Raw genomic sequence first — 27,315 nt, forward strand, 5'->3', positions numbered from 1 at the left:
TTTTCCCTGATGCTGTGCAAAGCATAATGGGATTTCCTATGTTATTCACGTTGCCTAGCAACTGGAAGGGGTGATCAGCACACAGGACAGTTGCAACTGTGTCTCATACTCCGTCACCTCCTTTCAACCAAAAATATGGCTTCCCTCATGAAATCAAACATTTGCCTGTTCTTTTAAAACAGGGTGGGTAAGAGATTATATTACCTATCTATTTTAATTAACATAACTAATGTAACTTAATGACAGTATGCTTGTTTAGGCTGAAGTTTCTCTTTAAGTTACTTTTAAAACACTGTAATTCGGCCGCCAGCATAACTAGAAGCCGAATTACATCATTCCCCACCATGCACGTCGACCTGGAGGGGGAATAGTAAATAACACTGCCTGGACTTGTGCAGGAGCAGGGTAAGCTGTATATCGGCTTTATCCTGCACCCAAGTCTCCCGGCGGCATATTCATAGGTACGCCCTGCTCAGGGTTCCTTTAATCCTCTAAGTATACTTGAATGGTATTGCCTGTCCACTGCGTCAAAATGCATCTGGCTAGTTGTCTCAGCACCATACTGCTCCCAGTGTGAATTAGCAAATGCTTACAGTGGGAATCCAAGTAGTGGCAGTGCAAAGCAGTGTGAAAAGGTCCTTAAACCTAAAAGAGGTCAGGTAAATGATTTGTATACAAAGATCTGCTTTAATAGAGAAAGACGTTTGATCCTATTGACCCCTACGGGTAAAGACAAGTAATTCTTCATGTACTGACCTATGCTAGCGGAAGTGAATGACCTTTATGTTTTTAGAGTCAGTAAGTTTGTAGAGACTCCTATACTTTTCTCAAGTCAGTCCAACGGTTGCTTGTTTTTCCTCTAAAGTAACATTGTTTTATCCATATAATGAGTAGCATATGGCAATTCTATTACGATGTCCTTGCAAACTGCTGAGAGAAGGAATGAGATCACCCACCCGCATGGTTTAAATTTTGCCTTGCAGCCATTCTTTTTTCTTAAATATACGTGATGTGACACGTTGTTTGTTAATATTTCCCAGCGATGGATTTCAAACATGAAAGCTGTTGGATACAGTCAATGAAACAGTTATAAAACCTTCTATGTGACCTCATCTGCGTTACTTAAAGAGGATCTCCACCCAAAAGGTTCATTTCGTAAAGCAGACCCGAACTCTTGCACAGCACGCAATAAAAAGTCTTCATAGTTGCTAAGAAATTAAGAAATTCACTGCTGCTGTTCTGTGTGTGTTTAGGGAGATCGGCCTGTCTAATTATCTGTAGCTGTAGTCAGCAAGTGTGAATCAAGGCTGTGAGCTGTTCCAATGCACTGTGATAATTAACCCGTTCTGTGCTCCCAGGAATGTTAAGGATGTTAAGGAAGTTAATTCTGTTGGTTTTTTTTTTTGGTTTTTTTTAGGATTTCCATAAATTGTAATGAATAATTTTTTCCCCCTAAAGGTTATCAGGCTGTGGCTCATCTTTAAAAGCAAATATGAAGTTCTGAGTTTAGTTCAACTTAAAGAGAGTCTGAAGCGAGAATAGATCTCGCTTCAGACCTCATATATAGCAGGGGCACGTGTGCCCCTGCTAAAACGCCGCTATCCCGCGGCTTAACAGGGGTCCATGTCCCCCCAAATCCCCTCCGTAATGCGGGGGAGCGCTTCCGCATTGGGGCAGGGCTAACTGCCGCAGCCCTGCCCCATGCGCGTCTGTCAGACGCGTATCTCCGCCTCTCCCCCGCCCCTCTCAGTCTTCCTTCACTGAGAGGGGCGGCGATGCACGTCTGATAGACGCGCTGGGAGGCAGGGCTGCAGCCGTTAGCCCTGCCTCCAGGAAGAAAAAAACCTACGACCAACTTGCGACCAAGGTTTGCGGGGGGTGGGTTGGGGGGACAGGGACCCTCGTGCAGCCGCGGGATAGCGGCGTTTTAGCAGGGGCACATGTGCCCCTGCTATATATGAGAGCTGAAGCGAGATTTAGTCTCGCTTCAGTGTCTCTTTAACCACTTGCCGACCGCACGCTTATACCGTGCGTCGGCAAAGTGACAGCTGCAGGACCAGCGACGCAGTACTGCGTCGCCAGCTGCAGGCTGATTAATCAGGAAGCAGCCGCTCGCGCGAGCGGCTGCTTCCTGTCAATTCACGGCGGGGGGCTCCGTGAATAGCCTGCGGGCCGCCGATGGCGGCTTGCAGGCTAAATGTAAACACAAGCGGAAATAATCCGCTTTGTTTACATTGTACGGCGCTGCTGCGCAGCTGCGCCGTAAGGCAGATCGGCGATCCCCGGCCAATCAGCGGCCGGGGATCGCCGCCATGTGACAGGGGACGTCCTGTCACTGGCTGCACAGGACGGATAGCGTCCTGTGCAGCCCCGATCACCGGGGGGACAGGTAGGAGAGGGAGGGGTGTGAATGTCGCCGCGGAGGGGGGCTTTGAGGTGCCCCCCCCCGCAACTAGCCTGCCCACCAGAGCGATCAGAACCCCCTGCACACCATCCCCATAGGGGGGAAAAAGGGGGGCGATCTGATCGCTCTGCATGAAACCTGATCTGTGCTGGGGGCTGCAGAGCCCACCCAGCACAGATCACAAAAAATAACGCTGGTCCTTAAGGGGGGGGTAAAGGTAGAGTGACCAGACGTCCCGGATTGCCCGGGACACGTCCCGGATTCGGGGTCCGCTGTCCCAGGCTTAATGAGGTCCCGGGAAACGTCCCGCTTTCAGCAGCGGGACGTCCCAGCCTCGGGACTCTGGCCACTCTCTCCTCAATGAACTGGCAGCGGCGTCTATAGACGCCGTGCCAGTTCATTGCCCGCAGCCCCGCTCCAGCCTCCTCTTCCGGTGTCTGTTTCCGACACCGGCAGGCGAGCAGGGCCACGGCAAGATGGCTGCCGAAGCCCTGTACTGGAGACCTATTTGTGTCACTAGTACAGGGCTTCGGGCGCCATCTTGCCGTAGCCCTGTCAGCGCGGGAGAGAAGAGCAGGAGGAGGAAGACGGTCCCGGGACGGAGCAGCGCGCCAGAGGCCGGACACTTCTGCCAGGTGAGTAAATGCTTTCTTTTCCAGGTGAAATGTTTGCCCGCATTGTTTCTTTTCCAGGTGAAATGTTTGCCCGCATTGTTTCTTTTCCAGGTGAAATGTTTGCCCGCATTGTTTCTTTTCCAGGTGAAATGTTTGCCCGCATTGTTTCTTTTCCAGGTGAAATGTTTGCCCGCATTGTTTCTTTTCCAGGTGAAATGTTTGCCCGCATTGTTTCTTTTCCAGGTGAAATGTTTGCCCGCATTGTTTCTTTTCCAGGTGAAATGTTTGCCCGCATTGTTTCTTTTCTGGCGAAATGTTTGCCCGCAGTGCGTTTCTTTTCTGGCGAAATGTTTGCCGCATTGCGTTTCTTTTCTGGTGAAATGTTTGCCCGCAGTGCGTTTCTTTTCTGGTGAAATGTTTGGCCGCAGTGCGTTTCTTTTCTGGTGAAATGTTTGCCCGCAGTGCGTTTATTTTGTACTGACATGTTGCCCGCATTGCATTTATTTTATACTGACATGTTGCCTATTGCGTTTATTTTCTGGTGTCCGGGGTAACTGTTACTGCATTTATTATTTAATGGTCATAGATGGCTATGTTTGCTGCTTTGTGGTTACGGTATACTATTAGCATCACACAGTTTCTGCACACCCATGATACAAAGTCTCGTTTGTCCACATCATGGCGTAAACACTGCTTTCTTATGCCTCGCTGTTACATCATTACGTTAGCTCCGCCCATACAATGTCATGGCCACGCCCATTTTTTCGGCGCCCCCCTCCCCCAGTCTTCGCCGCTGCGTGCTCCTCACTCCTTCCCGCCGCCCCCCCCCCCCCACGCCAACCCCCCCCCCCCCCCCCCCCCGTCCCAGGTTGGACCCACAAAAATATGGTCACTCTAGTAAAGGGTGGGTCCTCAAGTGGTTAAAGGGACACTTGAGTCAAACAAAAAAAATGAGTTTTACTCACCTAGGGGTTCCAATAGCCCCCTGCAGCTGTCCTGTGCCCTCGCCGTCTCCCTCCGATCCTCCTGGCAGCCACTTCCTGTTTCGGTGACAGGAGCTGACAGGCTGGGGACGCGAGTGATTCTTCGCGTTCCTGGCCCCAATAGCGCCATCTATGCTGCTATAGCATATATCATATACCATATAGCAGCATAGAGGGTGCTAATGTGTCTGGGAACGCGAAGAATCACTCGCGTCACTAGCCGGTCAGCTCCTGTCACCGAAACAGGAAGTGGCTGCCGGCAGGGCCAGGAGGATCGGAGGGAGACGGCGAGGGCACCGGACAGCTGCAGGGGGCTATTGGAACCCCTAGGTGAGTAAAACTCATTTTTTTTGTTTGACTTAAGTGTCCCTTTAAGTAAAGCTGTGTATAGATATCAGATGATGATAATCATAATTCTTGGATAAGAATCTAGCGTGTGTTCAGGTATCCCGTGAGATGGTTTACGGATCCAGCACACTGCATTTCCAAACAACATTCGTAAACAAGAGGTGAGCCAACGCATTGTATTTTCAATTTCCCCACCCACTGAAAGCCAATAGCGCGTTTGCCATTTAGCAATCAACTCCCAATGTATATGTGTGTGTGTGTGTGTGGGAAGGAAGGGGGGGGGGGGGTTATTTTAAATACCTTCTCTGGTTGGAGATTATTTTCCACCCGTCTGCTGCAGGCTTCATGCTTACTGAGTGGTCATGTGACTGTTCTGCAATGTGGAGATTGGTTCCGTGTGGAGGAGAGCATGGCAGGAAGTGGGTGCAAGCTGTAGCGGTGAACTAGATAACTATAATACACTCATAGTTTTCTTCTGCATGCTGATCTCTGTATGTGGGGTTGGGAGGTTCTGCAGAATGGGGAAAGCAATTAAAGATGATGGTGACCATAATGGGATTAATAATGGGGGAAGCACATTAAGAAAGGTGGCACAATAATGGGAAGAGTAGTATAATATTGGGCATCTACAAGGGTGTAGCCATGATCCAAGCCAGGGGGATGCAAATGATCTTAGACTGAGAAAGAACAACACTGGGAGAGGACTCGAGCTTGAATACATGGGTGTAAGCAGAAATTTGTTTAAAGTGAACCTCCGGACTAAAAATCGACTCAGCAGCACTGAAAAGGCTTGGTGTTTCTTTAACAGTTTCACAGCATCAGAACTTTGTTTCTCTTTTACAAGTCTCATTTTTAGCTGCACAGAAGAAAACTGCCCGGGCTTTTTCCCCCTGATGCTGTGCAAAGCATGATGGGATTTCTGATGTTGTTGTTCTCTTTCTGCTGTTTTGGTGCAATTTTTTTTTTTTACATTTTGAATTTGACATTTGAAGCCTAGCGTGTGCAGCTGGGAGGGGTAATCAGGACACAGGGCAGTTGGAACTGTGTCTCTTGCTCCTTGTCACCTCCTTTCAACCAAAAAGATGGCTGCCCCCATGACAAAGATGGCAGCCCTCATGAATCACAAACATTTGCCTGTTCTTTTAAAACAGGGTGGGTAAAAAATTATATTACCTATCTATTCTAATTAACATAACTAATGCAACTTAATGACAGTATGTTTGTTTAGGCTGAAGTTCCCCTTTAAGGTTGAAGGATGAAAGACATGACAGAATAGGCTATTGAAAAAAAAGTTGCTCTGTTTTAAACTTAGTCTTCAACTTGTACTAAAGCCGTTTTTCTTCTATCGTAGTTGAACCTTTTCAGAACTTCCTTTTCTCTTTCTATACTTCTCCCCTGAGACAGCTTTTGATGCATATTCAACAGACACAGCCCATTCCAGTGATCCTCTGTCATTGTTCAGTGCAACTAAGTTTTCACTCTGTGCAAGGTACTAAGGAGCTCTTAACCTGCTGAGCAGTCTGGACGAGCTCAGCTCGTCCAACACCGCCAGAGGCTGCCGCTCAGGCCCTGCTGGGCCGATTTTGATGAAATAAAAAGCAGCACACGCAGCCGGCACTTTGCCAGCCGCGTGTGCTGCCTGATCGCCGGCGTTCTGCGGCGATTCGCCGCGAGCAGCGGCGAAAGAGGGTCCCCCCAGCCGCCTGAGCCCAGCGTAGCCGGAACAAAAAGTTCCGGCCAGCGCTAAGGGCTGGATCGGAGGCGGCTGACGTCAGGACGTCGGCTGACGTCGATGACGTCACTCCGCTCGTCGCTATGGCGACGATGTAAGCAAAACAAGGAAGGCCGCTCATTGCGGCCTTCCTTGTTTATTCTGGGCGCCGGAGGCGATCGGAAGATCGCCTCCGGAGCGCCCTCTAGTGGGCTTTCATGCAGCCAACTTTCAGTTGGCTGCATGAAATAGTTTTTTTTTAATTTAAAAAAAACCCTCCCGCAGCCACCCTGGCGATTTAATCAGAACGCCAGGGTGGTTAATAGTACTCACAGCAAATGGTTGCAATGAAGCAATGAGAAGGGCATCTTTCATTTGTGGAAAAAATTATCACTTTTTTCACCAACTCTTCCATTAAACTCCTTTTTGAATCTTTATTTTATTGTATTTACAAATTTTAAACCAGAGTTGTATCCTATTAAAAAAAAAAATCACAAAAAAACTGCACTGTTTTGCTAATCCTTTCCACTGACAACTCCAACATATGAGCAGGGTACAATAAAAGTAAAGAAAAACACTGGGATTTCCAAGTGTATTTGAAATAAATCAGTGAACAGATCAGTGAACAATGAAATAAATCAGTGTACTAGAATTTTGCACAAGAAAAGCTATCTCTAACAGAACAATAAGTATAAGTGAAATAAAGAAAACATTTTGCCAGTCTGCTTGGTCAGTATGAAGAATTGCATTTTGTTTTAATTTACGTACAGTACAGACCAAAAGTTTGGACACACCTTCTCATTCAAAGAGTTTTCTTTATTTTCATGACTATGAACATTGTAGATATTCTACCATGAAGGCCTGATTCACACAGTCTCCTCTTAACAGTTGTTCTAGAGATGTGTCGGCTGCTAGAACTCTGTGTGGCATTGACCTGCTCTCTAATCTGAGCTGCTGCTAACCTGCAATTTCTGAGGCTGGTGACTCGGATGAACTTATCCTCCGCAGCAGAGGTGACTCTTGGTCTTCCTTTCCTGGGGCGGTCCGCATGTGAGCCAGTTTCTTTGTAGCGTTTGATGGATTTTGAGACTGCACTTGGGGACACTTTCAAAGTTTTTCCAATTTTTCGGACTGACTGACCTTCATTTCTTAAAGTAATGAGCTGTTTATCCACACCCCATTTATAAGGCAAGAAATCCCACTTATAACACTTACAAGGCACACCTGTGAAGTGAAAACCATTTCAGGTGACTACCACTTGAAGCTCATCAAGAGTGTGCAAAGCAGTAATCAAAGGAAAAGGTGGCTACTTTAAAGAACCTAGAATATGACATATTTTCAGTTGTTTCACACTTTTTGGTTATGTACTATACTTCCACATGTGTAATTCATAGTTTTGATGCCTTCAGTGTGAATCTACAATGTTCATAGTCATGAAAATAAAGAAAACTCTTTGAATGAGAAGGTGTGTCCAAACGTTTGGTCTATACTGTATATCTTCAAATATTGGTCGACCTTGTGTATAAGTCGACTTCACTATTTGATCCTCTTATGCTGGAATTTTTTATTCACTCAAGTATAAGTCTACCCAGCAAAGTTAATGGCTGTACTCGGGGACCAGGAAGAAGGAACAGCACTTGGGGATCAGGAGAGATTAATAACTGTACTGCATAAATTATTACAGCCGTTAACTCCTTCTGGCCCTTAAGTGCAGCAATGATTTACTCCCCTTGCTGCACCTCAGTATCCTTCCCCCTGCTCCTTTTCTTGTTAACTTTTGTGCTGGCCACAAAAGTTAACAAGACTTTAACAAGAAGTTCTGGCGACTTCCATACCTGTTTTTTTGGGGGGTATTTCCTTTATCAAGAAGTGTCACTTACCACTGGGTAGTGGTACTGCTGCAGATGGAAATGTCACTAATAGTACACACACCACTCAGTGTGCTCAGTGTTGCTCGTGACTTGTGTATACATTTCTAGACTTATAGTTGAGTATATATACGGTATGTGGGTGCAAGAGCGCCCCACTGGCTACACCCATGGACAGATGTAGGAAGAGTCATTATAAGTTAATGGAGGTGAGTGGTTTTAATGAGGGGGCATTATAATAGAGAGGAACACTATGGTGGGGGTGCAGTTATTGAGGGGAGGAGGACTATAATATTGGGGGCTCTATAATGGTTACAGTACTATAATGGAAGCACTATATAGAGGAGCATCATACTGAGGCACACTAAAAGTGAGTCACTATGATAGAGTACCTGAAAATGGGGGACTGTAAAATGGCAGATGCACTACAATAAGGAGAGAAGCACACTACTAATGGGGGGAAGGGGGTGCACTATGATGAAAGCAGCTTTTGGCATTTGCTATCATGCATTTATTATGCGTACTATGCTAAGAGGCCGCTGATTATGGTAGCTATGCCACTAAGTGAGATGTAGCATGTGCAACTGTCAAAGGAAATGGGTGTGTCAATGTGTAATGTAGTTAGACAACCAGCAGTGTAATATGAAAGCTTTCAGTAGCATAGGGAGCAGGTAGGTGGAGTTAGATCATCGTCTCTGTGCTCTCAAAGAAAGACTGGTTGCTGCCACCTTTAATCTCTTCCCCTGACTACCTCACCTGGGTGATAATGGGATGGGTAGCAAGTTCACACAGCAACCATGGGCCTAGTCTGTCAAGTAAAACTGAAATGGTCGGGATCCAGTCAGCCATGTTTTCAATATATTTCTAGCAAGCAGCAGATGTGCAATTCACAAAACTTTAAACTTTGTTATTTCATGTAAAAATGTACTATTACATGCACTAAAAAAACATGGAGACTGAACTAAGGCTTTAAAGAGGAACTTTAACCAAGGATTGAACTTCATTCCAATCAGTAGCTAATCCCCCCCCCCCCCCCCCCCCCCCCTTTCCCACAAGAAATATTTACCTTTTCTTGAATTGTTAATCAAGGGGGCCTGTATGGCTGATATTGTCATGAAGCCCCTCCCACAGTGTGATGTCATGACCATGGTCCTGACAGTTTGCTGTATGTGAACCTCATTGCACTGTGGGAAATAGCGACTTTATCCAACTGCCAAGCAAGCAGTATCTCCCTCTATGCATAGAACTCTCAGTAATGCACATTCCTTATAGGTCAACTGGCAGAATTAAAGATGTCACCACCAGTGATAAATTTCAGAATGTAAATCAGAGAGAGGAAAGATTTTACAAAGGGCAAACACTGACTAAATCTATAAATGAATATTGTAAACAATAAGACCTTATTGTTCAGTATGTTATTTTCACTACAGTTCCTCTTTAAAAAGACATCTTTATATTCTGAGTGTTTGTGTAAGAAGGGAGGAGGTTGCGTAGTGTTTAAAAGATCCTAAAGGATTTTGTTAGGCGACACATAATTATGGAAATATTTCAGTGTCCTGCAAGTTTTCACAGCACCTCATTAGTATACCCATAGCGTCATTTGCTTGTGACTGCACCATGTGCTATTATAGTAAAGTTATCTTTTACACATTGTCGACTCTTTCAATAAGAATAACAGCCTATTATGAATAATTGGTCAAAATAGCAATAAAGAATACAATGCTGGGAGATGAAAAGGCTTCAAACACAACTATGGAGGGAGTGGATATTGCATGGCTCAATGTGGTTCTCATGGCAACAGTGACATCCAGTGGTCAAATGAAAAAGTACAACTAGTAAGCAGTACAGCACATTCTATCTATCAAAATTACAAAAGTTGCTCTAGGTTAGGCCTTGTTCACACTAGGGACGTTGTTGTACGCTTTTCACAGTGCATTGTGCTGTGCGCTTTTCTAGGTACAGCTTTTTCCATTGATTCTAATGTATCATGTTCACATTTATGCGCTTTGTTACTGTCCGTTTGAGAAACGTGGTGTTGCAGGCATTTCTGTGCGTTGTGCTGTGAAGCACACAGCAATGCAAGTGAATGGCGTGCTTTTTTTTTGCATAGAAGCGCATAGGATGCATAGAAGGGCATAGTAATGCGCTTTAGAGATGCGTTTTTTACCCCTAACTTAACATTTTTTTTCGAATGAAAACAAATCTTTATTGACAAATGCTACATCAAATAAGCAAACAATGCGGAACAAAATTGCATTTAAGCGCATGTAAACGCATGGGTCCTCAAAAAAAAGCACACCGCAATGCACTAAAAATGCGTTATGAAACACGCATCAATACATGCGTTTTTTCTCATGCGCTCATGGCCTGTCTCCACTTGTTTTTCTGTGTGTCACTTTTTCTGTATGATTTGTCTGACAGTTTTGCATTGCTGTCAATTGTTTTTCTGCATGTGAAAAACGCATTCAAGTGTGACCCAGCCCATTGATTACATTTATTGCATTTTTCCTGTGCAGAAAATGCATAGAAAAGCTGACGAGTGGAGACAGGGCCTTAGATAAGTTTCTGAACGTACCCAATGCAGTACAGTCTCGGTTATCCGGAACTCAACTAACCAGCAGTCTCAACCAACAGCACAACTCACCGGCAGTACTCACAGTGGTGAAGGCCAACATCTTAGGCTGTTTGTGGGCTCTGCGGTGCTTAACCTCTTTAGCGGTACCTCCTGGGGGATCCTGACGTTGGCCGCCATTCTTCTTCCTCTCCTCTGAGGCTTTGCTTCCCCCTGGTGAGATCACCGTCTGTCGTCATGACGACAGCCAGCAATCTCACTATAGGGTTACAGTGCCACCAAGAGGACGGAGAGAAAACTGCACCGCTGGATCCCAGGGAGGTGAGTGATTGCTGGGGCTGCTGCAGACCTCCTTAGCAGATCTCCCTAGCAGCATGATTTTTTCCAGGTTTTAGGGTCTTAAAGCATGCTACGCCAAGAGGGTTAATGACTAGTTGTAGATTACCTACAGTAATAGTATTATCTAAAACAACTTTTTTTATTTTGATCAAAAGTAGGTTTCTTGATATCTAAAATAAAGTTCTAATCAATAATGCAATGTACTTGTATGATGATTTTAGCTCTCCTTTAAAATGTAAGCATATAATGCCTGACAGGCCTGTCTTTACATGACAAAAAATGCTCATCATTAGACTATACTCAGTGGTTACCAATGTGCTAAGAGCAGAGCAGAATTAGCCACCAGGCAACCTAGGCAGGTGCTTGGGGCCTAGTGGGAGTCAAGGGGCCCACCTGCCACCTCCACTTCAGCTTACCAAAAGAACCACAAGGGCGGGGGGGGGGGGCAAATTTACTACTCTGTTTAGGGCCCCATTTTATCTTAATCTATCTCTGGCTAAGAGCATCAGCACAGGAATGATAAGGAGTGTAGAGTAACCATTTGCAACAATAGTGGGAATAAAGAATACTCAGGAATCAAAGAGTATGTTTCAAAAGCGGCCCTCCTCCACTTGCTGTACTGGACCTTTATTGGTGCTGTGATGTGATTATTATACATACAGGGCTAGGGAATGGTTGCAGTATAAAATTTGCACTGTGGCTCACAGATTTGAAGCTATACCATTGGAATTAGATGGCATTTGAAAAATCAGAACAATGACAAAGGCTTCAATTCATCACTTTGACACATTTAGTAAAAAATAAACGGCCAGTAAAATCTGTGTTTTAGACTTTGTTTTCCAAATTCAATAAGATTTTCATACATGTGGTAATACTTTGTTAATTTATCAAAAAACTGCATTACAATTCACTAAGAATGCAGTGCAGGGAAAATGGATGAAAGATGTGATACAGACAACATTGTTTTTTTGTAAATTGTACAGACAAGTAAAGTGCAAATTATTATTATTTTAGTATTTATATAGCGCCAACATCTTCAGCAGTGCTTTACAGGGTATACATAGTCTTGTCACTAACTGCCCCTCAGAGGGGCTCACAATCTAATCCTTACCATAGTCATGTGTCTGTTGTAGTCTTAAGCCAATTTTCAGGAGAAGCCTAATAACTTATCTGTATGTTTTTGGGACGTGGGAAGAAACCAGATTGCCCGGAGGAAACCCGCACAGACACCCGGAGACCATACAAACTCCTTGCACATGTTGCCCTGTTGCTGCTCTGTTTCTTCACTTCTATACCTTTCAGAATACATGTTTATTTGTTAGTTACTGAAAGCTCCAGGCTGGAGATAAATACAAAACATCTCACTTGGTTTACTACAGACTCATGTAAATTGACATGTATGAGGTATTTACCTCACAAGTCAGTAATTTACCTCACTATTGGTAATTTTTGTTTTCCATGCGGTAACAGCCGTCGGTAAAATGTTAGTTTACACAAAGGCCCATATGCAATTGGCTTTTTCTCTAAGACGATATTTTAAACCTTGTCATAAATTGCCTTTTAAACCACCAGCAAGCAAGAAAATACTCAAAATAATTTTGATAGTACATTTTGGGTACTTTTTCATTTGCAAAATGCTGAAAGTGTTTTTAAAGAGAAGATGAGAATTATCTCCTAGGAGATAACTCAGGAGAAAAAGTGATTTGCATATGGGCCTTTGTGAATAAAATGCCCTTTAAACCACCAGCAAAAGAGAAAATACTCCAAATAATATTGATAGTACTTTTTCACCTACTTTTTGGTACTTTTTTAATTGGAAAGTTTTATCTCCTAGTAGAAAACTAAGTGGAAAAAATTAATAGCATATGAGCCTATGTGTTCTATATTATCAAGTGCATATTGCTATGGTAACATGCTCGTTATCACACACGTTATACAGAAACGCACTGTAGAACTTGCATTTGGATAGCATGGTCCATTACAGGTGAACATACCTATACAGTGGTATGGAAACTGTGTTCACACGCAAGAAACTGCATAGTGTGAGTGCACCCTAAAGTTTCAGCTAATTTCAACCCTTTTTTTTTCCTTATGATGCGCTTGTGTGATTCACACTTGCCTCAAGGCAGCGGAACCCAGAAAATAAAAATGGCAGAGAACAGCTTAGGAAGAAGGTACTGTATATAGAGATTCAGGCATTCAGGCATTTAGTTCTCCACCAATATTTATCCTGCAGCTTAGATGTGTGCTGACAGCACAATGTGACCTGCAGGGCCGGTTCTCTCATGAAGCAAGCTGAAACATTTGCATCAGGCAAGAGGCCCTATGCAGGCACATGAAGATGCATGTCTGCATAAACATGTTCACATATGCATGCAAGCACACAGTGTACCAGTTTGCATGTGCACGATTTGCAATGTGCTGATTAAGGTCACAGGCACATGCGCAAACACGTACCCAGGCAGAGGTTACATGGACACCAGAAGTAATCTTACAGATATTTAAAAGTATACTGTCCCTTTAAGGCTATCAGGGGTAGAGGAAATAGATTATCAGAGAACAGCAGCTTATTTTCCTGATGGTTTTTGTTTTTCCATACTTAGGCTATGTTCACAGTGGGCACTCCCTGTGACAGCAGGAATGCATAATAAGGGTCCACGAAAGCATGTTGCATGTTATCTGCACCTTGCATCGCTTACAGTAAAGTACATTACTGCATACAGTCAATGAAAAGCATGCTCACTATCACTATTAAGGCACGCATTTTGGAGTAATGCAGTGTGTTACCATGATGCACACCATTACACTGCACCATTACACTGCAACTTACCCACTGCACTGTAAACTACACATACGTAGTTGGTGCATTGCAGTGCAGCAAGCCACGTTACCCAGCAGCCGTTGTGCCGCACCACAATGCACCACTGCAAACACAGCCTAACTGTCAGTAGCTGCCAGAATTAATTCTGAATATAGGATGTTCCTTATAATACAGTAAAAAACAAAGCAGGAGCGCAATAGCGAACAGCAGCAGTCAAGGTGAGCTCAGGGCCAGTCCTCAAGCCCTAAACAGGAGAAATGGGAGAAAATAATGGAGCACCTGGCGCTTACAATAATGGTACAGATCAATATGATCAAGTTCGTCCGTCCAGCAAAACTGCACACTGCAAATACTCGTGGACAACAATTCCTGAGAGACAGTTCATATGTGTGGCACAGTACCTTTTGGGAGTATAGAAATACCTCCCTATCAGTGTGCAGCGTCCTCCGTATATTGCGTACGATTGTACGGGGTCCGCAAGGATAGCGGAGCTGTATGCAGCGGATGGTCGCACGGAGATGCGGAAACCGTCTCCTTCCCCTTCCGCCAGTGGTGATGTCCCCGCCCGCAGTCCAATGTGTTCCAGGACTCTGCCGGCTGGTTCCTGGTTATAGGGATGCAGAGTAGAGTTGGGCCGAACGGTTCGCCTGCGAACGGTTCCATGCGAACTTCCGTGGTTCGCGTTCGCGTCCCGCAGGCGAACCTTTGCGGAAGTTCGGTTCGCCCCATAATGCACCATGGAGGGTCAACTTTGACCCTCTACATCACAGTCAGCAGGCCCAGTGTAGCCAATTAGGCTACACTAGCCCCTGGAGCCACTCCCCCCTACTAAAAGGCAGGCAGCGGCGACCATTACGGTCACTCGTGTGCCTGCATTAGTGAGAGTAGGGCGAGCTGCTGCACACTCTCTCTCATAGGGAAAGATTAGTTAGGCTTAGCTTGTCCCTGGCTGCATACCTGTTCTGTGAACCCACCACTGCATACCTGTTCTGTGAACCCGCCACTGCATACCTGTTCAGTGAACCCACCACTGCATACCTGTTCTGTGAACCCACCAATGCATACCTGTTCTGTGAACCCACCACTGCATACCTGTTCTGTGAACCCACCACTGCATACCTTTTCTGTGAACCCACCACTGCATACCTGTACTGTGAACCCACCACTGCATACCTGTTCTGTGAACCCACCACTGCATACCTGTACTGTGAACCCACCACTGCATACCTGTTCAGTGAACCTGCCACTGCATACCTGTACTGTTCAGTGAACCCGCCACTGTATACCTGTTCTGTTCAGTGAACCCGCCACTGCATACCTGTTCTGTTCAGTGAACCCGCCACTGTATACCTGTTCTGTTCAGTGAACCCGCCACTGCATACCTGTTCTGTTCAGTGAACCCGCCACTGTATACCTGTTCTGTTCAGTGAACCCGCCACTGCATACCTGTTCTGTTCAGTGAACCCGCCCCTGCATACCTGTTCTGTTCAGTGAACCTGCCACTGCATACCTGTTCTGTTCAGTGAACCCAGCACTGCATACCTGTTCTGTTCAGTGAACCCGCCACTGTATACCTGTTCTGTTCAGTGAACCCGCCACTGCATACCTGTTCTGTTCAGTGAACCCGCCACTGCATACCTGTTCTGTTCAGTGAACCCGCCACTGCATACCTGTTCTGTTCAGTAAACCCGGCACTGCATACCTGTTCTGTTCAGTGAACCTGCCACTGTATACCTGTTCTGTTCAGTGAACCCGCCACTGCATACCTGTTCTGTTCAGTGAACAGTTTGGTGTGTCAGTGTGAAGCAGTACCTTAATTACACTACCTGATTGATGTATACACATGCAAGATGTTTTAAAGCACTTTAGGCCTGTCATTTAGCATTCAATATGATTTCTGCCCTTAAAACGCTGCTTTGCGTCAAATCCAGATTTTTCCCGGAGACTTTTGGCGTGTATCCCACTCCGCCATTCCCCCCTCCAGGTGTTAGACCCCTTGAAACATCTTTTCCATCACTTTTGTGGCCAGCATATTTTTTTTTTTTTTCAAAGTTCGCATCCCCATTGAAGTCTATTGCGGTTCGCGAACTTTAACGCGAACCGAACCTTCCGCGGAAGTTCGCGAACCCGGTTCGCGAACCTAAAATCGGAGGTTCGGCCCAACTCTAATGCAGAGGGGACAAACACCATAGTGCAGACTGCGCCCAAAGTAGACAGACCCACACAAAATTGCACTTACAAACAAATTCTTGTGTTTATTGCATATCTAAAAGTATTCCCAATCCGGATTTCGGCCATATGCCTTCGTCATGGGATTGCCCTGGCGGCGACATCACCACTGGCGGAAGGGGAAGGAGACGGTTTCCGCATCTTCGTGCGACCATCCGCGTGCATACAGCTCCGCTATCCATGCAGACCCCGCACAATCGTACGCAATATACGGAGGACGCTGCACACTGATAGGGAGGTATTTCTATACTCCCAAAAGGTACTATGCCACACATATGAACTGTCTCTCAGGAATTGTTGTCCACGAGTATTTGCAGTGTGCAGTTTTGCTGGACGGACGAACTTGATCATATTGATCTGTACCATTATTGTAAGCGCCAGGTGCTCCATTATTTTCTCTCAGGATGTTCCTTATAATACATACTACTTGCTTTTCATTGTTGGTATTGGCATATCAGCATTGTTACAACTGGCCTCTAAAAATTCATAGCTCACAAATGTCTCTTATTTGTAAGGGCACTTTTGGGACCCAAATCCCTCTGTCTCTCTTTCCCCCTCATTTGTCTCTTTTTCAGGATTGGTGTACAGAGGTGCTCCCCTACTTACAAACAGGTTCCACTTAAAGTGCCCATACATGGTACATTTTTTTCATTTTTTTCAATTAGATCATTTAGCTCGATTATTCCGTTAGATCGAATATAAAGATTTTTCCAACATGTCCGATCGGATTTTTATCAAAAAAACAGTATAATCGTTCTTTATTCTTGATCAAAAACAAATAATCTTTTCAACTTTCATTCGATTTGATAGTTTTCGTCGAAAAAACTGGAAAATGGAACGTTTTTATTGTACTGTGTATGGGCACCATAAGGGAGATTGTTTGTAAGTTGAATTTGGTTGTAAGTCGAGTCCTGAGAATGGAGAAACATGGATAAATTACAATGTTCAGACAAGCCTATATTTTGCTACAGGTAGCAGTAAAGGCTTATCGCCTCACCTGCTAACCCGTGTCTCCTACCCTAACGTCTCAAACCCCACTACCCTCTAGATTGTAAGCTCGCAAGGGCAGGGTCCTCCCTCTAGTGTTTCTTATTCTGTTGTAATTTATCATATGAACATGCACCAGTATTAGCGATGTCTCAAACCACTCATCAACATTGTCTGTATTTGTATTGCTGGATGTTTTGATTGTACAGAGTTTCAACCCTCTCAGGCCTCGTTCACATTACAACACGCAGATGGCCGTGCGATTGGAATGCAACTCATACAATCGCAAGCCATCTGCATTTGCATGCGTTGCGTGGCTGATCAAGTCAGCCGTGCGTTTCAGGAAAAATGCATGCAGCATGTGTTCGCACACCGCACTGGAACGGAACACATGCAGTGTGAACATGAGACAGTGCAGTCTGCCTCCCGCACGTGTTGCCGAAATCCGGACAGCAACATGTACAGTGTGAATGAGGCCTTATGTATCTATGTTCCCCTTTATTTGTTTTGTACTATGTACAGCGCTATGAAAGATGTTGGCGCTATATAAAGAAAACACAATAATAATGGGTAATACATAATAGTAGAATATGGGTACTTTTACCGACATGTTACTGTCACTAAACCTAACCCTTTTGTCACGTAAGCCCTTCCTCTATTGATGCCTAACCGACTTCCCGCCGCAATATCCACACCACAGTTAAATATCTCCCTCCAACATATCCGCGTTGCAGTACAAAATTTATTGGGTGCTGCTCAAATTACTCACTGGGCGATGCTAAAGCCACAATGAACAATGCAATCTATGTAGTGCCCATTTTACTGCAGCGCTGACAGCACCAAATAACCTGCTTTGGACTGGATCATTTATGAGCATGGCAGGCTAATCTATTGACAGAATGCAAAATACTTCTTTTCAAATAAAATTGCAAAGACTTATCCATTACAAGAAGAATGCAATGTATACCACTGAACCGAAGAAGCATAAGGAAATAGTAAATACTATAAGAATGCATAATAATTTATTCAACGCTATATACTTATATATACTTGTATTAATGTGTTATTTGTGAAAGCAGGCAGTAGTTTACTGCACTAAAAGGGATTGATTTTGCCCCTAATTATCCTCTCTGTGCTGCAGCTCTATCAAGCATTTCACACATTTCCTAGAAAAAACACATGTGGGACGCTGAGCAAAAGGGCTGAAACTATACTTGAACTAGGAAGAAGGGTAGAACTGTGCTGCGTGAACTAAGGGCGGAAGTGATGTCGTCATGCATGAATCAGGAAGAAGGGCAGCAGTGACATCGTGTGAGTTGCAAGCAAGCATCTTTTCTCTATGGACAGTGCTGGTAAGTGGCAGTAGAGGGGTCACTGTTGTAACTGCACTGTAGGACATTGGGATTGACATTGTGGACTTTAGACACGACTGTAAGTAGCATAAATCATTTGCCTGGAGATGTGATCTAGTTCAGCTTACCATTATTTTTACTGTACAGTTACTAGAATCAGTAAAAACTGAACTAGATCTTTGCACTGACTAGGCAAATCAGATCACAGTGAGATTTATCATAGCCCCCTGCAAGTCTGTAGTTTAGCAATGAATGTTCTGTACAGCAATAAAACATGCAGGATGTATATTATGTCACTTCTCTTATAACCAGGTGTGTTTATTCATGTGCAACAGTGAATCCTGTAATGGATTGATGTGTGAGGTGGCAAATGACACACACATTTATTTTGTACTCATGCCAGTATTCCAAGTTTATAGTGTATAAATTGTCTACATCGGGGTAGTAGTCTGGGCAGAAAAAAAAAATCACATCAGTAATATGGTGGGTGCATGTACGGAGAAAAGAGGACCCTGGTGGATAACTGACCACACCTTAACTCTCAAAAATATGGTATTGATTTCTAATAACTGTACTAAGCAGCAGGCGGGAGAACAATCTGAACTCAGTTTTGCTAATCCTGGTATGAAAGCAGTTGTGACTTTCCATCACTGTAGATTACACAGTATAGTGCTCAAGATTCTTGTTCTAATCTGCATTGTGGGAGATTGCCTTAATTCATTTTCTTACATGGATCACTGTGTAAAGTGGGCATTTTGGCAAAAGCCATGGGTACCAACCTCACCCTTGTGAGCTTGGCATCATTAGTATCAATGCAAGGGCTGTCGGTTCACTGCAGTGCCAGTGTTAGCAAACTATCAGTTTTACCCCTCACCTTATAAATAACCCCTGCTTACACATGTAAAAATGCAATGCCTCCGTTCTGTGTCCTCGTAACCCCCTCCCTTTCACATCAGTGTAAACTCCCCCCAACTTTTAATTCTTTTTACCCATCCATGTCCTGGCAGTTTCCCCCACACCCTCTTCTCCAACCCAATGTAAACTCTTCAAAGTACTTCCCATTACCACTCTATTTTCTAAAAATCCCTAAACCTACCCTCCTACCAACTGTAAAATAAAAATAAAAAAACCCTAAAGAGCTAGTTCACACTGCAAAAACGCAGTCTCCTAGCAATTGTGCAGTGTGATTTTTTTGGAGATTGCGCTTTGCTTTTTTATTCGGGCAGCAAGAAATGCAGTGTGATGGCTGAGAATACGTATGCATGCAGCGCATTTGGGATTTTATACAAATCGTAATACTGCAGTGGGAATGCTTACATAGGGTTACATTGACACAGTTCTTTGCTGATCGCCAGCTGTCTGCAAAACCCCTGAAAAGTGCCCCAGTGTGAAGAAGCCCTAAAAGTCCAAAGTAGTGTTGACGTGTTTGGCTTTGACTTAGCTTTGAATTCATAACCCTTTCCAAACTCTTCTAATCAGTACCTACATGTGGTCAGTAGCCGCTGGTGTTAACTCAACCTTGTTCGCCCTTAACTCGTCCTTTGGCTGCTGCAATCCACGTCACGTTTGACATCACTACAATGCTTCCTTCTTCAGGCTTTGAAGGAGGAAGTATCGGTGAGCTTGAACACGACGTGGAGCACAATGGCTAGAGGCAGCGACAAGGGTCAGTTAACACATCAAAACTAGTCTAGAAGTACTCACCTAATGAAGTCAAATTCTGAAATCACCTGTACTTCCTGAAGCCTTTAGAAAAGAACAAGTCTAGGATTACTCCTACTGTTGTAATATTGAAGCTATCTTATTTTTCTTTTTGATGATCTGTGTGCAGCTAGCCAACAACATAAAAACCTCTACCAGAAATTAAATGACTGTATGACTACATGGTTCTGCCTTTCTTGTCTGATATTTTTTTTTCTTTAGGAAGGTCGTGGTCCTTCCTCAGTGTGGTATGCCGCTATTGGTATGTCCTAGGATTATACAAAGCTGCCGGAGTTTGGCAGAGCTAACTAGAATCCCTGCCTGGACCACAGGGAAACCCCATCGGCAGACACTCCGGAGATCACATGGAGGGTGAGCACTTGCTGACTTGGCAATCTAATTGTGTGTTGTCTCATTACTTTGTCATTGGAAGCTGTCCAAGACTGACCTTCGAAAAAGTAGTGTGGAGAAGTGAGAGGTAATACACCGCACAATTTATGTCAACTGATTTTATTGGTATTAATATTATGTTATATGATATGACAGGTAAGTCACAAAATTTCACAATTACCCAGAGAAGGTTTGTACAATGACGTTGCATTAAAGTGAGTCTGAATCCTTATTTGAAAAAAAAAAAAAAAAAACAGATACTCACCTAAGGAGAGGGAAAGCTCTGGATCCTACAGAGCCTTCCCATTCCTCTCCTTATCTCCTCATTCCTCCTCAGGCTGTTCCGTTTAAATCTCCCACCGCGGGAGGCTTTGGAAGTCTTTGGGAGCCTGAGTGCTCCCGAAGACAGGCGGCTCTGTACTGCGAGTGTGCGAGAGAGGGCGCTCGCGCATGTGCAGTATGTAGCGGCCTGTCTTCGGGAGCCTGAGTGCTTCCGAAGACTTATGAAGCCCACCCAAAGCGGAAGAGAGCAGTCTCTGACACATCGGTCGGAGACTGCTAACGGGGCAGCCAGCACATGAACAAAGGGACAAGGAGAGGAACGGGAAGACTATAGGATGCAGAGCCTTCCCTCTCCTTAGGTAAGTATCTGTTTTGTTTTTTAATTTGCGCTTCAGACTCCCTTTAAATAGAGTGTAACCAAATAGTTATACAATCAAAATGTTACCATGAAGTCAATTGACATTCTACAGCCTGGTACACAATCTAGTCTAGATGGTTCTCGGCCAGGGGCCACCTCTGCTGAGAATCTAGTGCGTGTACAGTGGCTCCCATTCTCCCTTGATGCCTTGGTGATCAATGAGCCTGGCGGATTGTCTCAGCGAAGCACAGGCCCAGGGCATAGTTCTGCTTCACCTTGTGTGCCATTTCCGTCTTGTGTCACGACATCAGCAACAGAATGAGGTGCTATTCTGCAGGCTAACGATGCGCCTGTACAGAACTTGGCCCCAAACTGTTGCCTGGGGGGGTCAAGTCCCGATCCCAGCGGGTGACAGTTCATGTACCCTTGTATGAGGCTGATTAGTTGCAGTCAATAAAAATTGAATACAATTGCATGCTTCTCTCTTGGGTAAGGTGGGCAGGGAGCTGCACACTGGTTGGGTGTGGATGGGAGGGTTAGGGTTTACCTTCCCAGTTAAAGCTGTACTCCCTATTTTTGGGGGGTTGAGTTGCTGGGGATTTTCATCATTCCATGGTGGTGTATGGCTAAGACACATTAAAATACTTTAAAGAGTCAGAGAGACCTTTTAACAAACTGGTGCTTCCACCAGGCTGATCACTTCCTCGTTGTCCTCTGCCACCACCTGGATCCTCCGCAGTTGGCTGCTGAAAGTCCTCCAGTCTGGGGCGTATTGCACATGCCTAGCCACGTACATGCCCCCATCGCGCTCTCGCCGCTGGAAGTGTTCTGCACCTGTGCAGTACTACTGCCTAGGCACAGAACACTTATGGCCACGGGAGCGCATGCGGCCAGACGGCTTCTGCCCCGACTGGCCCCTACTGGGGGACTTAATGGGGGCAATTGCAGAGGATCCAGTCATGGGTGGAGGACGACGAGGGAGCGATCAGCACGTATGTATAATTTTTCTTTTTTCTCCTGCCCCATCTCAGGTACACTTTAAGTTGGTCATGGAACAAAATGAGCTTTGCAGCCTCTGAACTGTAAAAGTATTGCAGTGATTGCATAACTTACATCCACTGAACTTCTTTCCTATGTACAGAGTGGTTTCCCTATCATACGACCTTTATGAGGGACAATCGCCTGCTCCGCCTCTGGTTTTACTTCATGGGTTATTCGGTAGCAAGTCAAACTTTCAATCTATTGCCAAAGCCTTGGTGCGGAAGACAGGGAGAAAGGTAGGCACTCATCATGCTATGTATGTTTTGTTTTTGCTATGCATTGCCAGAAGGATTTAGATGCGACCTGCACAAGCAGCGATGTCAGCCTCAGATACTGGCAAAAATGAAAATGGAGCCTTAATCTTTTCAAAAACGCTCCCTAGAAAGGAGCCACTGGAGTAACAATAGGCCCTGAAGCCCCTGCCCTCGAGGGCCCCCCCCCCTGGGGCCTGCTCGGGTCCATTTTGGGGGGCTGAGGGGAAAGCCATGCTGCACTTCGGCGGGGAGGGGGGGGACGGTCACCCCCTCCCTCACCTCGGACTCTCCCCATCCAGCATCAATACCATTGTGTGAGCAGCGGCAGCTACATACCTTCCGTGCGCTCCAGCGAGGACGTTTCTCCATCTAGTGTCTGACGCGACTTCCTGTATAAACAGGAAGTCGCGTCAGAGGCTAGAGAGAGAGAGAAACGTCCTCGCTGGAGCACACGGAAGGTATGTAGCTGCCGCTGCCCGCCGCTGCTCACACAATGGTATTGATGCTGGATGGGGAGAGTCCGAGGTGAGGGAGGGGGGGACCGTCCCCCCTCCCCGCCGAAGTGCAGCATGGCTTTCCCCTCATGCTGTGACCCCTCCAGCCCCACAAAACGACCCCGAGCGGGCCCTGCAGGGGGGGCCCCGGGGGACCTAGTTACGCCCCTGAAAGGAGCTATACAAAGATGCTGGCCATCCTGCCTAGATCGTATTATTTACAATCATAAGATTTAATACTTAAAATCATTTTTATTTTCAACATATGTTTTTTAAAAATATAAATTAAAATGTGTTCTTCCTTTAAGATTTCTGTCTGCTTATCTAAATGGCAAACTTTGTACATACAAGGAAAGCTTAGATAACAACATTAACAAAAGTAGAGCCTAGTTATCATTTACCAAGTCTGGGGACTTTGTTTTTGTAATGTTGGAGACCTTATCTACATTTTCTTCTGTTGCAGAGCTGCAGCCCATGGCTTTATGCAGCTGCTGCCTCTGCTGTGTTTGTCCTGTGCTCCTATTACAGCCCCCTATGATCTTGCTCCTCCAGTGTGTGTCCAATCACTGGCCACAGATGGTAGAGGGAATGTGTGCTGCAAGGGTAAGGGGGTGCTATGTATCGGAGCCTCCTATCCCTTGGGCTTCTCACATCTGATTGTGGCGGTAACATGGCATCTGTAGCGCCCATAGCACCTGCCATACTTTAGATAGCCCTCTTCTACACAGTCCTTGACTGTGAACTGCACTATTTAAAATTGGTGACAAACACTGCTATACTGTGTAATTGTTTACATACTAACTGCATAGAGGTTGCAAAACTGTACTCTCTTAATAATGTTGCTGCTTATATCAATGACTGGCACTGCCAGGACCTTTATGTTTTGGCATCCCATAATATTTGTGTGGACTGCTCTGGCTGTAATCATGCTCTTGCATATTGCCCTTGTTATGTTAATTCTACCTCGATGCCTCTCTGCATTTCAGGTTCTGACATTAGATGCCCGTAACCATGGCAGCAGCCCTCACAGTGACATCATGACATACCAAGCAATGAGTGCTGATGTGCAGCACCTCCTTCAGCAACTTGAAATTCCGAGTTGTGTCTTAATAGGCCACAGCATGGGAGGCAAGACCGCTATGACCTTGGCACTGAAAGAAGTAAGCTGTGAACTGTTAGATATTTTGGGTGTTAACTCTAGTGACTGGGAAATTGCTGCTAGCCGAGAAAAACGTTTCTGCTTCGTGTTACTGTAAGAGGCTTAAAGAGGAACTGTAATGGTGGCCACTAATGATCCAATCTTCTTTGTACAATCTTACCAAATGTATGTAGTAGAAGGGTAAGCTGAGTGAATATATTGAATGGATACTGTAGTGAGTCCCTTATATTACATAGAAATGGTAAGATTGGACAAAAAAGATTGGATCATTACTGGCCACGTTTAACCACTTGAGGACTGCAGTGTTAAACCCCCCTAAAGACCAGGCCATTTTTCAAGAAATGGGCCACTGCAGCTTTAACCTCCTTGGCGGTAATCCCGAGCTGAGCTCGGGGTATGCCGCCGGAGGTCGCCGCTCAGGCCCTGCTGGGCCGATTTCGGTTCTGAAAAAAGCAGCACACGCAGCTGGCACTTTGCCAGCCGCGTGTGCTGCCCGATCGCCGCCGCTCCGTGGCGATCCGCCGCGTGCAGCGGCGAAAGAGGGTCCCCCCAGCCGCCCGAGCCCAGCGCAGCCGGAACAAACAGTTCCGGCCGGCGCTAGGGGCTGGATCGGGCGGCTCTGACGTCAGGACGTCGACTGACGTCCATGACGTCACTCCGCTCGTCGCCATGGCGACGAGGAAAGCGAAACAAGATAGGCCGCTCATTGCGGCCTATCTTGTTACTTTCGATTGCCGGAGGCGATCGAAAGTACGGATCAGGAGCGCCCTCTAGTGGGCTTTCATGCAGCCAACTTTCAGTTGGCTGCATGAAATATTTTTTTTTTTTATTAAAAAAAAAACATTGCAGCCTCCCTGGCAAAATAAATAAACCGCCAGGGAGGTTAAGGCCTCGTTGAAGGGCCGCACATGTCCGTACACAAATGATCCCCCCCCCCCCCTCTTTTTTCCCCACCAACAGAGCTCTCTGCTGGTGGGGTCTGATCGCACCCCAGGTGTTTGTTTGTTTGTCTGTTTTTTTTATAAATATTTATTTGTTTATTTTACTAATATTTTTTTACTATTTTTTTTTTTTTAATTAATTTTATAATTCCCCCTCCCTCCCTCCTTCCGCCAGCCAATCACTGTGATCAGCTTTCATAGGCTTCAGCCTATGACAGCCGATCACCCCTGAGCCTCTGGAGGGAACAGCTGTGTCACACGGCTGTCCCCACTACAGCGCTGCCTTAGATCGCAGCGCTGTACGAGGTAATTAGACGTTGGTTTCATGGTCTAACAGTCTTCTAGTGGCGATTGCTGCTGGGAGACTGAAGGCGGGGTGGAGCTCCGCCTACCAAGCGGAGATGCGTGCGCATCAGCGCGATCTCTTGCAAAACAGGCCCGCAGGACCTTACGCCGATAGAGGCAGAGGATCAGCAGGGCTGCCAGGCAACTGGTATTGCTTAAAAGGAACTAAATGTGGCAGCCTCCATATACCTCTCACTTCGGGTTTACTTTAAGAAAATCTATCATAAAAAAATAAAGAAAACTTCCCCTGGGGGATACTTACCTTGGAAAGGGGAAGCCTCTGGATCCTAATGAGGCTACCCCCATCCTCTTCACCCTCCGGGATCCAGCGCTGTCAGCCGCAGATCGGACATGTAAATATTTACCCTCCCCACTCCAGCGCAGGTGCAGTGACGGCTTTCCGATGGGCCCAGGCAGAAATAGCCGAGCCTGATCTGTTCGCTCTACTACGCAGGTGACTCGAGCCTGCACAGTAGAGCGGGACCGATGTGATGGCACATCCGGATTTCAGAAAGCCCGGCATTTGAGGTCACATTCCTGACATCCTCGGTACATTGTAAATACCGGTAGCTCTTTCTGTGCTGAGCGGTAAGAGTAGAATTTATGCAGAAGATTGGACCACCTGTATAAACAGTTCACATGAATACAATTTAATTTCAGACTGGTCTAAAAAGCGGCCTTATAAAGAATTGATGTGGGTGAATTATTGCTTAGAATACTTTTTCGCAATACAGCCTTTCATGTTATTTTGCGGATGTTATTCACACTTGTAATATGCACCATAGCTCCAGCATATTATATACAGTAATCTCTGATTGCAAATATCTGTAGCAATCCGACAATAATTATGAAATAAAACTGAACTTAGCCATTGTTCCTATCTTTCTGCATGTCTCAGCCTCAGCTGGTGGAGCGCTTGGTCTCAGTGGATATTAGTCCCTCTCCCACAGGCCCCCAGACTGGTTTCCCACACTACATCAAAGCCATGCAGAATGTGCATCTGGAGGGAAAGATGCCCAGATCAACAGCACGGAGACTGGCAGAACAGCAGCTCAGCGCCACAGTGCAGGTAGGGCTTTGGCATCTTCTTGTATTACCCACAATTCCATTCGTATACAAGTGCTTTGGGCGCACAAAGGCATGGTGCTGTATGATATAATTCTGTATTTTAAAGTCCCTCTCGTGCTGCTTACTTCCATGTACAGCAGCCCCCTCATGTGCAGCCACACTCTTCCAAGTGCAGCAGCCTCCTTGTGTGCAGCCACACTCTTCCATGTACAGCAGCCCCCTCATGTGCAGTCACACTCTTCCATGTACAGCAGCCTCCTCGTGTGCAGCCACACTCTTCCATGTGCAGCAGCCCCCTCATGTGCAGCCACACTCTTCCATGTACAGCAGCCTCATCATGTGCAGCCACACTCTTCCATGTACAGCAGCCTCCTCATGTGCAGCCACACTCTTCCATGTACAGCAGCCCCCTCATGTGCAGCCACACTCTTCCATGTACAGCCGCCCCCTCATGTGCAGCCACACTCTTCCATGTACAGCAGCCCCCTCATGTGCAGCCACACTCTTCCATGTACAGCAGCCTCCTAATGTGCAGCCACACTCTTCCATGTACAGCAGCCCCCTCATGTGCAGCCACATTCTTCCATGTACAGCAGCCCCCTCATGTGCAGCCACACTCTTCCATGTACAGCAGCCCCCTCATGTGCAGCCACACTATTCCATGTACAGCAGCCCCCTCATGTGCAGCCACACTCTTCCATGTACAGCAGCCTCCTCATGTGCAGCCACACTCTTCCATGTACAGCAGCCTCCTCATGTGCAGCCACACTCTTCCATGTACAGCAGCCTCCTCATGTGCAGCCACACTCTTCCATGTACAGCAGCCCCCTCATGTGCAGCCACACTCTTCCATGTGCAGCAGCCCCCTCATGTGCAGCCACACTCTTCCATGTACAGCAGCCCCCTCATGTGCAGCCACACTCTTCCATGTACAGCAGCCACACCCTTCCATGTACAGCAGCCCCCTCATGTGCAGCCACACTCTTCCATGTACAGCAGCCTCCTCATGTGCAGCCACACTCTTCCATGTACAGCAGCCTCCTCATGTGCAGCC

The 27,315-nt window shown here is 45.9% G+C and overlaps 1 protein-coding gene and 1 long non-coding RNA gene across 4 annotated transcripts in view; one reads left to right on the forward strand and one right to left on the reverse strand.

The window, feature by feature from the left end:
- The window catches only part of LOC137544665 (uncharacterized), a 63,445-nt gene extending 52,734 nt beyond the window's left edge, over window positions 1–10,711 (reverse strand). Inside the window, exon 1 of the long non-coding RNA XR_011025917.1 lies at window positions 10,573–10,711. This is a non-coding gene — a long non-coding RNA (uncharacterized lncRNA). The remainder of the gene's footprint in view (window positions 1–10,572) is intronic.
- ABHD11 (abhydrolase domain containing 11) overlaps window positions 1–27,315 on the forward strand; it is a 62,613-nt gene that overhangs the window by 13,233 nt on the left and 22,065 nt on the right. The window contains exons 2-6 of one of the 3 annotated variants that reach the window (XM_068265759.1): window positions 18,018–18,228; window positions 20,156–20,301; window positions 22,101–22,236; window positions 23,735–23,908; window positions 26,092–26,262. In XM_068265759.1, the coding sequence (XP_068121860.1) occupies window positions 18,151–18,228; window positions 20,156–20,301; window positions 22,101–22,236; window positions 23,735–23,908; window positions 26,092–26,262 (705 nt within the window). In that variant the 5' untranslated portion in view covers window positions 18,018–18,150. The other 2 variants (XM_068265760.1, XM_068265761.1) reach the window with 2 other exon arrangements.

The sequence above is a fragment of the Hyperolius riggenbachi genome, chromosome 2, assembly GCF_040937935.1.
Source record: "Hyperolius riggenbachi isolate aHypRig1 chromosome 2, aHypRig1.pri, whole genome shotgun sequence".
NCBI classification, from domain to species: Eukaryota; Metazoa; Chordata; class Amphibia; order Anura; family Hyperoliidae; genus Hyperolius; species Hyperolius riggenbachi.